General features: G+C 42.7%; 1 protein-coding gene across 4 annotated transcripts in view; it reads left to right on the top strand.

The window, feature by feature from the left end:
- LOC133275273 (transcriptional repressor CTCF-like) overlaps positions 1-13,544 on the top strand; it is a 47,400-nt gene that overhangs the window by 16,511 nt on the left and 17,345 nt on the right. For 3 of the 4 annotated variants that reach the window (XM_061465124.1, XM_061465126.1, XM_061465125.1), the window contains 4 exons: positions 7,958-8,750; positions 9,411-9,581; positions 11,402-11,535; positions 12,997-13,117. In XM_061465124.1, coding sequence (XP_061321108.1) covers positions 7,970-8,750; positions 9,411-9,581; positions 11,402-11,535; positions 12,997-13,117 — 1,207 coding nt within the window. In that variant the 5' untranslated portion in view covers positions 7,958-7,969. The remainder of the gene's footprint in view (positions 1-7,957; positions 8,751-9,410; positions 9,582-11,401; positions 11,536-12,996; positions 13,118-13,544) is intronic. The other variant, XM_061465127.1, reaches the window with a different exon arrangement.

Raw genomic sequence — 13,544 nt, 5'->3', positions numbered from 1 at the left:
ACACTTTTTTTTTTGCTGTTAGCAATTTGCTAATAGCCTAAATGACAGCCTCAATTCATGTGTGAGGGGGTAAAATAACTGCAAATACTTGAGAAAACTATTAATCTTTTCTGGTATCTACCTACAGTAGATAGATAGAATGGCAATGGATTTTACAGGTTGTTTTAACCTGAAATAGTTTTCTGTTGTTCTCAATTTATTACCTTCAAGTATTCCAGTGGTCTTCTGTGAGCTCCTTCATTATTTTTATATTATGAAGAACTCCAAAAGGGAGGGACCAATTACTTTTATGATCTAGCATCAGCTGAAAAGGAATTCCTCTGTGACTGCTACTTTGAAAGTGTAAATCTTTCTGTATTTTACACCTGATAAAATTGCCTGTTTGTCCTTCTGAAATGAACTGTAAAGTTAGCAAAACAGAATAGCTTTCTTAATAGATTAAAAAGGGAAGCATTTCCCCCCCAAATGATTGATATGTGGAAGGGTTTCATTTACATTTCCCCATTTTGACTAGAGAATTCTATGTATGACTGAAGTAGTTCATCTGGTGAGACTGCACTAGCAATTATTGGAAGAAATAGGAAAGAATCAAAACTAAAATTTTAAAGAATGTTAGCTAGGAATGGAGGGAGAAAGAATGGAATGAGGTTTAAGAACAAGAATGTTTACTAAAATTATCCCTACTGTCTTCTCAATAGAAGTTGAATTTTCCAAATCTAAAGGTAAAAAAAGGAAAAAATGGTTCTTCTAGAAATAAAGCTGAAAAGCTTCTACCAGACTACTTTCATTATTAAGGTTTACTGTGTCAGATAAAATTAGTTATAGCCCAAGTGACTTCAACATGGATAGGATTTGTTGTCAGTAACTGCAATGCAGTACTTGGTAGTTGGGTAAATTAATATTTCTTCACCATACAAGTTTGATGCAGTTGGCATTGTTGTATGACACTTTTTCCTTTCCACTGCAGGCTACAGCTTATTACAGCAGAACTAGCAGTGTTGGTTCTGGAAGAGCTGTGACTGTGGGGCCTTTGCCACTGTCAGGTATAAGGATTAAGAGGGAGCTTGTGCTGCAGACAGTTGAGGAGGGAGAGTGAGAGAGAAAAAGAATTGAGTTGTCTTCTGTCTTGCTGGGGAACCCTGTGTATCTACTGTTTTCATGTGTTGCACATGTCTTAACGAGTCCTTGATCCAAAGTCCCAGGTTAACTTTATCCTGAGTAATTGCAGAAAGTCACAGGTGTGTGCTACTTGCTGACTGAAAAATATGGTCAGTGCTGAAGGGTCTCATCACTTTGAATTCTTTAATGAGACATGCTGTTTGAAAGAGTTCTGCTAAGATCCCTGGGCAGGAGCAGCAACTAGGAAGATTACTTTTGTAGGTAGAAAGGAGAGCGATAAACAAGAAATGGCAAGGGGGAAGCTGGAGGTAGTTGTAGAATTGTCACAGGATTCATGTTTATCTTCATTCTACAACAAATTGGCTGTGGGTAATGTCCTGTAACCATGGCAATGGTAGCTTGGCTGGGCTCTTGGGAGTTCATAAGGGTAGAAGGTAAAGATTACTTTTGATAACATCTGGCCCAAAGCGTGCTATCTTCACGTAAGCATAAGTAAAAGGTAACTTTGACACAGTTAACACAATTAACTACCAATTGAGTAAAATAGTAGTGTGGCATCACAGTTAAATGCTACTGGATTTTAAACAGGAAGGCACCCACAAACTGGCTGTGACCCAGAGGGTTGCAGGATGCTCGAGAGGGAAATTGCACTGTAGTGTGACTTGGTAGATGGCACAGAAGGGAGCGGGACACAGCTCAGTGTTAGCCACCTAGCTTCCAGGACATGGTTCTAGGTTCTTTGTGCTAGGGTTTGCTTAGAGCTTTAAGCTGGCACTGCTGCTTAAGGTGGCCCTGGCACTCTGAGCCTTCTCCTTTACTTCTGTGGGGAATTAGATCAGAAACATGTTCTAACATGCTTAACTTTTTTTCCCTGCATTAATTTTCAGCTGGAATTAGTTCTTGATCAAGTTTATTCTGGTGTATGCAAAGGAAAAGGGGAGAGCAGCCCTTTTGGCAGCAGTGCTGTGTTTTCCTGTTTTACAGGGATTATGAAACCATTCTGGGAGTTAAGAATTTGGTCTCCCATCTGGTTAATGGAGGGGGACAGGTGGGTTTCTCTAGATGGCAATTTAGTGTAGGGATCCACTTACAAGCTTTGACTTGCTCTCTGGAAGGATGTGCTCTTCTCCCTGCCCTATTGGGGGAGGCCAGCCTTCTGGCACAGACACCTCAGTTAGGTAACCACCAGCAGGACTTCAAATGCCACCACAGCTGTTGGCTGCATCCCATCCCTTTGCCGGGTCAGCATATAAGGAAATCATCCTTCTGCAACTACACATTTGCATTATACGTTTGCTATTGCAGCTGTCATTCCTGAAGCTTTTTTACATATTGCTTGGGGTGGCTTCACATTGACAGGCCCTTTCTAGGTTTCTTGCTTTTCCTTATTCTCTCCAAGGTGCTAAAATATTTCTCAGGCCAATTGCTTAATAGTTGGTTGTTTTGTTGTTTTATTTTTTTTAATTTATTTTTATTTAAAGCTGCAACAGATGTTTGTGAGCTAGTGTATTTGATTTGTTTTGGTTTTAGTGCCCATGTTGTAAATGGCAAGGAGGAAATGAGAAAACGGCTGCTGATAGGCATAGCAGCCAGTGGATATGGAATTTATGCAGTTGGCAAATAAAAGCTTTAAGTTTCCACCATGAGAAAATTGCTTAATATAAGAAACTTATCTCAGCTGCTTACTTTCTGCTGTTGGTAGTAAATCTTTCATGTTTTGCATATGATAGCATGTGAAAATATCCTACTTCAAGATGTTCACAGGATGCTACCTTAAAGCTTTGTGAGCTTTATTAAGTAGTTTTACATTCCTAGGCTTATCTTTAAAAAAAAAAAAAAAAAGAGGGAAAAGTTGGTTTCCTCTTCTACCTGCTCCTAAAGAACTGAGCTTAAGATTCTTAAGCTTTTGTATAGCTTTTATTTATAACTGGATGGTGTTAGTCTTCTGTATTTTTGTGGGCAGCTAACAACAGGAATGGATGAGAGTCTAGTGTGAAATTTTGGTCTATGTAATCTGACTTCTGGATAACCTGTGGGTCTTTGACCTTATGCACAGCTTGGATCCAGCTGAGCCTCTTGAGTGTTTTACCATGGCTGAACTACTCCTAGAACCACCTTTAGTTCAGAAGCATTATAGCCATGTCTGTGAAGTGCTGAGACCAAGGTAGGAAACTCTTCTTGGGGGTGCACAGCCCTGCTCAGAGCTCTTCAAGCATCTTCCTACCACTTTCTGCATTGTGTCAGGATTTATTTTTTATTTTTTTTTATGGGAGTGCTGCACCATGTGGAGAATCATTGGAATGGTTTTAAACCAACAGAGCAGATCTTTGAGAAGAGGTTGCACATCCAGCTAGTTCATGTTCCGGATTTGCTGCCTGTTCAGGGCTACTTCTGTCACACCCTAGGAGATGGGGAGCAATTGTAGTGAACAGTGAATAAGTGCAGTGCTGGGAAAGGCTGTACTTAGTACTTTGTGGTTTATATATGTCTGTTTGCTTTAGAGAAAACCATGTTTGTGCCACCTTCATCTCTTATCAGGGAAGCCCTGCTGGAGGAGATGGGAAGGCTGCCTACCTGTTAAACTGCTCTTTGACTATGCTTAGTTGTGAGACTGTTCTGGGGAAAGATATAGCTGTCACAATGGGGAAGGAGGATGGCCAAAGCCTTCTGCAGTTACTTTCCATCTTATAGACATACATACTGGTGCAGAGCAGTTGATGTCATCTGCCTGGACTTGTGTAAAGCGTTCGACACTGTCCCACATGACATCCTTGTCTCTAAATTGGAGAGACATCAATTTGATGGATGGACCACTCAGTGGATAAAGAACTAGCTGGATGGCTGCACACAAAGAGTTGTGGTCAATGGCTCAATGTCCAGCTGGAGACCAGTAACGAGTGGTGTCCCTAAAGGAACGATGTTGGGACCCGTCTTGTTTAACATCTTCACCACTGACATGGACAGTGGGATTGAGTGCACCCTCAGCTAGTTTGCTGATGACACCAAGCTGTGTGGTTTGGTTGATATGCTGGAGGGAATGAATGCCATCCAGAGGGACCTCGACACGCTTGTGAGGTGGGCTGATGCCAACCTCATGAGGTTTAACCAAGCCAAGTGCAAGGTCCTACACCTGGGTCGGAGCAATCCCAGGCACAGCTACAGATTGGGCAGAGAAGAGATTCAGAGCAGCCCTGTGGAGAAGGACTTGGGGGTGTTGGTCGATGAGAAAATGAACATGAGCAGGCAGTGTGCGCTTGCAGCCTAGGAAGCCAACTGTATCCTGGGCTGCATCAAAAAGAGTGTGACCAGCAGGTCGAAGGAGGTGATCCTGCCCCTCTGCTCTTGTGAGACCTCACTTGGAGTATTGTGTATAGTTCTGGTGTCCTCAACATAAAAAGGACATGGAACTGTTGGAACAAGTCCAGGGAAGGGCCATGAGGATGATCAGGGGAGTGGAGTGGAGTGCTTCCTGTATGAAGATGGGCTGAGAAAGTTGGGGCTGTTCAGCCTGGAGAAGAGAAGGCCGCTTGGAGACCTCATAGCGGCCTTCCAGTATCTGAAGGGGGCCTTTAGGGATGCTGGGGATGGACTCTTCATTAGGGACTGTAGTGACAGGACAAGGGGTAACGGGTTAAAACTTACACAGGGGAAGTTTAGATTGGATGCAAGGAGGAAATTCTTTCCTGTTAGGGTGGTGAGGCACTGGAATGGGTTGCCCAGGGAGGTTGTGAATGCTCCATCCCTAGCAGTGTTCAAGACCAGGTTGGACGAAGCCTTGGGTGATATGGTTTAGTGTGAGGTGTCCCTGCCCATGGCAGGGGGGTTGGAACTAGATGATCTTAAGGTCCTTTCCAGCCCTAACGATTCTGTGATACTGACTGCAAACAGGAGGAAAAAAAAAAAAGGGGGGGGGTATGCCTGTTTGTAAAACCCATTTTTTTTTTGTTTGTTTTTGTGTTGTTCTTTTTTTTAATCTTTAAGCGTCAGAAATACTGAATAACTGTAGTCTTTTAGCTTTTGCTTGCTCCTCTCTTCACCTTTCAGAGGTTCACAGGGCATGCAGGAGAAAAATAAGTCTCCCATGTTTTAACATCATGCTTTATTTTCACTCCCATATTAATTTTAATAAGTGGCTAATCCAGAAGTGTCAAAGCCATGAGTGTTTTGGAGTGGGATGTGGATTGACTTGAGTTCAAAGTCTGAATATGCCTTTTGATTTTTGTTTTTTGCACTGATGTAGCTGCTGCTATTAGCATTTTTTTGAATGCTAAAAGTTTATTGACAGCGTTTGACTTCATTGTTTCTCTTGTTTTGTGGTTTTTTTTTTTTTTTTATTTGGCTTTCTCAAGTGAGCTGTACATTATAGTACTAAAACTACTCTTCAATTGTTTTGCATGTCCCACAGTTCTTTAATGAGGCTGTACTTTGGCAAAAAAATAAACTTTTTGCTGTTATTTGGATCATGAAGCCTCATGCAGTTCAGGGTTTGCTTTTGTAACATTGTCTGAGAGGCAGGCCCAAGATGAGCACTGTTTGGATTGCCTGCTGGCTAGTGTTAAGCACTTACATCATCCTGTGTACTTTAGCTGTTTGTCCATATGGATTTGCTCTGACAAGCTGATGGGTGGTGAAGGGAAGGATAGGCTGCATCCCTGCAGGGGAGTGCACGTGGAGCCATATGTTGGTATTTCTGCATGTCTGGTACTCTCTGGAGACTGCTGCTGCCCATGATGGGATGACTATCGAGACAGCACAGGAATAGATATCCCTAGTCTGAGCAGGCTGCAGAACAATGAGCTGTATTGTTCTGACACAAGTGCTGGACTCTAGAGAAGGCAGTAAAGCAAGGATTCTAAAAGTAATAAGTTACAGGTATTGTAATTCTGATAAAGGCTAATACTGTTTCATGTTTGTGTATACGAGCCTGTGTGTTTCTGAAATGTGAATGCAAGGTGAAGTGCAGATATTTGAAAGTAGTACATTGAGATTGAAGTGCTCCCAAGAGAGGCTCAATAGAGGTTCATTCTGTTATCTGGTAGGAGAGGCCAGTCAATCCCGTAGGAAAACCTGTAAGCCTTGTATATCGGGAACTAGAATCAGAACTTTATCACAGGCTTTGTACTTTGCTACTTGCTTCAGCAGTAAAATTGACCAATGTACTTTAACACTTGAGGGGTATAATAAATCATATCCTGATGCAGGGAATGAATTTGATGTGGTGTTGGAATCTGCTTTCATTTTTCCAAAGTAAACCACCTGAAACAGAGGTAGACTTATGAAATACTCCTTTACTATAATTTTTATTACTTTGGGGGAGGGGGTGGAGACAGCTGTCAAATCATAATTTATTCTAGTTATGATGACTGAAACAACCTTCCTGCAGAATGAAAACGCAGGAGTTGTGTTTTACCCTGACTGTGGAGAATAATGCTGGCTGGTCTGAGGAGGAAGAAAATCTCAACCTTATACTTGTATGCAACTATTTTCAGAGTTACAGTTAAGGCCCACCAAAATTCTGAGCTTCAGTATTGTTTGTGACTATAGATAGATTTAACCCAGGTGGTATGAGACATCATTGAGTCCACAGCTCTGAATCCACATCATTTAAATTGAAGTCAAATCTTACCTGAGCCTTCTTTGCCTGTTGCAGCTTGCTCAATCTGAAGAGGGCATTGTGCAGCATCCTCTGCTCAGGGGTTCAGTTCTGTGCACAATTCTTAATGCTTTTTCTTCCTGGAAGACTTCTGCAGTTCTCACATGTCATACTTCCTATAAGGTTGGCTTTTTACTTTTAACAGTATGTTATTTTTGTCCCTTTAAAATTTATAGCCAAAGACTGCCTCTGATATTGCTAAGCTGTGTGAAGTGCCTAAACAAGCTCAGTAAGGAATGACACTGCAGGAGGTACCTCCTCCTGCCTGTGGGATTTGTGGTCTTTGACAAACAGGAATATACATGTCACAATCTCTTTTCTTTGCTTTCCTTCCTTTTCAAGAAACTGGTATAATTGTGTTGTGGTTTAAGCCCAGCTGGTAGCTCGGCACTATGCAGCTGCTCACTCAATTCCCTCCCCCCACTCCTGGAGGGATGGGGAAGAGAATTGAAAGACTATAAATCCCATGGGTTAAGAGCAGTCCAGTAACTAAAGTATAATACAAAACCACTACTGCTACCACCACTAATAATAATAAGGGAAATAACAAGGGGAGCTAAAAGGGGAAAGGAAAATCAACAATAAACAGAAGTGATGCACAATATAATTGCTCAACATTTGTTGACTGATACCCAGCCTGACCTGAGCAGAGATCTGGGCCTTCCGGGTAACTCCTCCCAGTCTATATACTGGACATGATGTGCTGTGGTATGGAATACCCCTTTGTCTACTTTAGGTCAGGTGTCCTGTCTCTGCTTCCTCCTAGCTTGTTGTGCCCCTCCTCACTGGCAGAGCATGAGACTGAAATGGCCTTGATTGGAATAAGCATTACTGAGCAATAACTAAAAACATTGGTGTGTTATCAGCATTGTTCTTGGGGTAAAGTCGAAAACACGGCACTGTGCCAGCTACTAAGAAGGAGAAAAATAACTGTTACAGCTGAACCCAGGACAAGTTGTCTCACTTCAGGCAGCATTATGTGATTGTCTTGGTTTCCAGTGCTCATAGGCTCATAGTCATAGTGGAGACTCCAATTCTCAAATCCTGTTTCTGAATGTGATGGCATTACAATGCTGCTGTTGAGCCCATTGCTTTCAGTTGGGCTGTTTGTCCCTCTGTGGGGTTTGTGCAGTTGTTGAACCTCCACTGGATGGTGTGTGGCATTCATTCTCTTGTTTTTTACAGCAGGTAGGTAAAATGGAAGGTGAGGCAGTTGAAGCTATCGTGGAGGAGTCAGAAACTTTTATTAAAGGGAAAGAGAGAAAAACCTATCAAAGACGCCGTGAAGGTGGGCAGGAGGACGATGGTTGTCACATATCACCAGACCAAGCAGATGGGGGTGAAGTAGTGCAGGATGTTAACAGTGGTATGCAGATGGTGATGATGGAGCAGCTGGATCCAGCTCTTCTTCAAATGAAGACTGAAGTAATGGAAGGTGCAGTGCCTCAGGAAACAGAGGCTACGGTGGATGACACGCAGATCATTACACTTCAGGTTGTTAATATGGAAGAGCAGCCTATAAACCTTGGTGAGCTTCAACTGGTCCAAGTACCTGTACCAGTGACTGTACCTGTTGCCACCACATCTGTGGAAGAACTTCAGGGAGCTTATGAAAATGAAGCCTCCAAAGGAGGCCTGCAAGAGGGAGAGCCCATGATATGTCACACCCTCCCTTTACCAGAAGGCTTCCAAGTAGTGAAAGTGGGTGCAAATGGTGAGGTGGAGACACTGGAACAAGGTGAACTTCAGCCACAGGAAGATCCTAATTGGCAAAAAGATCCAGACTATCAGCCCCCAGCCAAAAAAACAAAGAAAAACAAAAAGAGTAAGCTTCGCTACACTGAGGAAGGCAAAGATGTGGATGTCTCTGTGTATGACTTTGAAGAGGAGCAGCAGGAGGGTTTGTTGTCTGAGGTCAATGCAGAAAAGGTGGTGGGCAATATGAAGCCACCTAAACCAACAAAAATTAAAAAGAAAGGTAAGCTCCCCATCTCCAAGTGGATTTTGAAAATGTATTTGTTATGGTGGGACCTTGCAGTATGATTGAAGTGACTGAGTAGGTCCAAGTGGGAGGAAAGCAAGCATGCCCAGTGACGCTTATTCTTTACATAATAACACTCGGCTCTTGTTTCCTGGGCAAACCTCCCATCTCTATCTAGGCTATAGAGGAACTAATTTTCTTCGAGTAGGATGCTGTGGAATTAGTATTCCTATATGACTACAATTGAAGAGGTTTTTCTCTTCACTGCAATATATGTGTTTGTGTACACATGGTTTACATCAGAAACCAATGGTATAATTAGGTCTGGGGTTTTTCCTAACCAATTGCTGGGGAAGGTAAGATGGTACAAAATGCAGCAATAGGTATGTTTGACTTTTCTTAAAGCTGTAAGTTAAGGAAGGAGCCCTTTTTAGAGTGGAGAAGGAATATTGAGTGTTGACATACTAATGTAAATTGAAACCAAGCCAGCCATAGGTAATGATTGTTCTGAAGCATATGCAGTTGAATTTAATTGTACATGTTGGTTCCTTGTGGTAGTGACACCTCCAAGAACCTTTCCTTTTACCTACTGAACTCTTAGGTTACACAGTAGACCACAGTACTGTCAAGACTAAAGATTATTTCCTTCATGGCTAGGTGTAAAGAAGACATTCCAGTGCGAACTGTGCAGTTACACTTGTCCACGTCGTTCCAACTTGGACCGCCACATGAAAAGCCACACTGATGAAAGACCACATAAGTGCCATCTCTGTGGCAGGGCTTTCCGGACAGTCACGTTATTGAGGAACCACCTAAACACTCACACAGGTACTCTTGCATACCTTGTTTCTTTAGGATCCGCTCTGTTAGAACAAAGAGAGAACCAGGATGGATTCATAATGGAGAGTTGGGCAGGGAATAACTTGATGAAATATAACAAGGGAAAGTGTAGAGTCCTGCATCTGGGCAGGAACAGCCCCAGGTACCAGTATAGGTTGGGAAACGACCTGTTAGAGAGCAGTGTAGGGGAGAGGGACCTGGGGGTCCTAGTGGACGACAGGATGACCATGAGCCAACACTGTGCCCTTGTGGCTAAGAAGGCCAGTGGCATCCTGGGGTGTATTAGAAGGGGGGTGGTTAGTAGGACGAGAGAGGTCCTCCTTCCCCTCTACTCTGCCCTGGTGAGACCGCATCTGGAATATTGTGTCCAGTTCTGGGCCCCTCAGTTCAAGAAGGACAGGGACCTGCTGGAGAGAGTCCAGCGCAGGGAAACTAAGATGATTAAGGGAGTGGAGCATCTCCCTTATGAGGCAAGACTGAGGGAGCTGGGTCTGTATAGTTCGGAGGAGACTGAGGGGTGACCTTATTAGTGTATATAAATATATAAAGGGGGAGTATCACGAGGATGGAGCCAGGCTCTACTTGGTGGCAAACAATGATAGGACAAGGGGTAATGGGTACAAACTGGAACACAAGAGGTTCCACTTAAACTTGAGAAGAAACTTCTTCTCAGTGAGGGTGACAGAACACTGGAACAGGCTGCCCAGGGAGGTTGTGGAGTGTCCTTCCCTGGAGACATTCAAAACCCGCCTGGACACATTCCTGTGTAACCTTATCTAGGTGTTCCTGCTCCGGCAGGGGGTTTGGACTAGATGATCTTTTGAGGTCCCTTCCAATCTCTAGCATACTGTGATACTGTGATAATGAATCCAATTCCTTTCATGGAACAGGCTAAAAAGGAAGAAACCATAGAATCATAGAATGCTTTGGGTTGGAAGGGACCTTAAAGCTCATCCAGTTCCAACCCCCTGCCATGGGCAGGGGCACCTTCCACTGGAGCAGGTTTGCTCCAAGCCCCATCCAACCTGGCCTTGAGCAGTGCCACGGATGGGGCATCACAACTTCCTTTGCAGCCTGTGCCAGTGTCTCGCCACTCTCACAGTTAATAATTTCTTCCTTATATCCAATCTAAATCTCCCCTGTTTAAGTTTGAACCCAATACCCCTTATCCTATTGCTACAGACTCTAACGAAGAGGACCATGCATTGCTGCTTGTTTCTCGTACAAATCAAGTTGTTTGCTGCCTGGCCACAGGTATAAAACTGTTCCTGGGCTTGCTCCAGCATCACTTGTAGTTGTAGAGATGTTCCATTTGTATTGGGTATTTGTGTTCTGAGCTTTGTGTTGCCACTGCTGCTTGCAGAAAACTAAGATGAGAATAAGGAGCTAAACATAAAGGAACTGAAAATAACAAAAAAGGAAAAAAAAGCCATCTTAACCCCAAGGAATAGATAATAAACTGGACCAATAAAATTTGTGGCTAGGAACTGTAGCACATTTATGTTGCTCCTTACTAAATTTTCTGGCATAAAACTACAGGTAATTGAACTGTAATTAAACTTCAGCTTGTTGTGACCTTATGTCAAAAGAAGTGTGATTCATGTCCCTCATTTTCTCTGTATGCTTATGTCTTATAAATCACCAAGTGATAGAAAAATAAGGGAGCCTTTCCTCACTGAAAGGGTATCATGCTCTATCTAAGATTTTCAGTCCATTACTTAAAATATGGGACAGTTTGGGGTTGTTTTTTTTCCTTTTATCACTAAATCTCAATGTCATTGTCTCCTCTTTCTGCTGCAAACCATTAGGTACTCGCCCTCACAAGTGCCCGGACTGTGACATGGCCTTTGTGACCAGTGGAGAGTTGGTTCGGCATCGCCGCTACAAACATACCCATGAGAAACCATTCAAATGTTCAATGTGTGATTATGCTAGTGTGGAGGTATGTTGGTTGTTACAGCACTGTTACTTCCTTGGAGGCTTTGAAGCTTGTTTACCACCTGTTAGATACTCTGTTCTTAGGCATTTCCTCTTTGATTTGCTTAGAAGGCTCTGAGCAAAAGAACTTATAAATCGGGTTTGTTCTTGAAAGCAAATGGTGAGGTTTCCTCAGTTAATGAGGAAACAGTTTGAGAGCATTTATGCACAGAAATCCTGGTTGATACCCGTTTCCTCCTCGGAGGCGGTAGTTGTTGTCATTGTTTCTTATTTGGCCTTTAAGGTGATTGCAGGAATTACATGCTCTACTGAAACAGGCAGCCATCTCTTCCTGCAACTGGGTGTACTTTCAGACTAGAGGTGCCCTTCCACTTGAGAAATGTACATTCTGCACATAGTCTTTTTATGCCATTAAGGTGACTAGCCAAAGCTAACGAGCCTCAATATTGGTGAAAAGCAGCTTTGCTAATATTGGATGATTGTCACATTTGCTCAGATAAAGAAAGCTTCCTTGAAAATTGTGTTACGCTATGAATGCTTGCCCCTATGCAGTATTGTTCCTTAAGGATAGCTTTTATATTGTGATAGGAAATTTGAGCAAGATGATGAGCAGCATAACTTAAAAAGGGATGTCTGCAGTGGAAGAAGGCTGCAATGGGAGAGCTGGAGTAGGGGCTTGGGGCTTTTTTTCCTACCCACACTGTGGCTGTGGTGCTGTAATTCCAAGCCTTGTGGTTTGAGTGCTGAATAAATTGCATTGCAGTGGTTTTCATAGTATGCATTGGGAAAGAATAATCAAGTTGTTCCTTCTGTGAGCTCACACTGTGTTTTGTAGACATAAGTTGGTGACAAAGCAGCGTGGTCAAGCTGGAGTTAGAGAATGTCTGAACATTTGTGTTTACGTTGACCTTTGAGCTGGGTTTGTACTTGCTAAATAAAAGCAAGAGAGGAAAGGAATTCAGTCGTTCTGTTGATTGTAGGACTAGATTATTTTTTTTGTTGTTGTTCTTGGTAGGAAATAGATTTATCGTATTCCTCAAAGTAACTGGAACCCAGGGAAGCGCCTGTGGAGAAAAATATCCTGTGCAGGGCACACTGAATCCCTGCAATGTTCCACTGGCTTATGCTTTCCCAGAACACTTTCTTGTGTCTCTCCAGGATACTTTCAAATTTTAACATGTCTTCAGATACTGAGATGGTTAGTAACAGTAAGGTAAACACAGGACTTTAAATCAAGCTGCACTGAGTGTGGGGCAAGCATCAAGCAAGGCTGGGAATGAGGTTGGCAGGTGAAGTAGAGTGGGCAAGAGCATGTGACTCTGCAGTGTGAGAGTGGCATTGAAATGTGTGTTTGGTTTAGTGACAAGGTAAAACCAGACTACCTTAAATTCTTGACTGATTTCTGGTATTTTGGTGATCTGACTTGCTCCTCTCTGCTAACTTCAGTCTTGTTCTTGACTTCCAGGTTAGCAAATTGAAACGTCACATCCGTTCTCACACTGGAGAGCGTCCGTTCCAGTGCAGCTTGTGCAGCTATGCCAGCAGGGATACCTACAAACTGAAAAGGCACATGAGGACCCACTCTGGTATTGATGTCCTGGGGTTTTAGTGTCAGTGCTGAGGCTGTGTACAATGTGTGCTAGCACTTAAGCAGTGAAAGAAATGCTATTTTGTAGTTTAATATTAAACCTTTATAAAGTCTGCATCTGAAGAGAATGCACCATGATTTGTAAGCACTAGTAAATTTGTAATCTGCACTGAGAAATGAGCTTGGAGGGCTCTGATTTCCAGTTTGAGGTGATAAAATACAGGCACTTGTGGTAGGAACAGAAGAAACTTCTATTATCAGTGTTCAGCTTCCAGCAGAATATTATAGCCATTTGCAATTTCATGCATGAGTGTATTTGTAAAAGCATCTCATGCATGTTAGTAAAGACCTGAACTTTTCCTTCAATAGACATAAGGATGGTTTTGGCACAGAATGCTATTGGAGTGCCAGATTAACCATATTGC

Source organism: Pezoporus flaviventris, unplaced genomic scaffold, assembly GCF_033815535.1.
Source record: "Pezoporus flaviventris isolate CSIRO_AGI_PZ_B2104156 unplaced genomic scaffold, CSIRO_AGI_Pfla_v1 ptg000038l, whole genome shotgun sequence".
NCBI lineage: Eukaryota > Metazoa > Chordata > Aves > Psittaciformes > Psittacidae > Pezoporus > Pezoporus flaviventris.
Note: the sequence above shows the minus strand (reverse complement) of the source record. Positions and strands in the feature narration are given on the sequence as shown.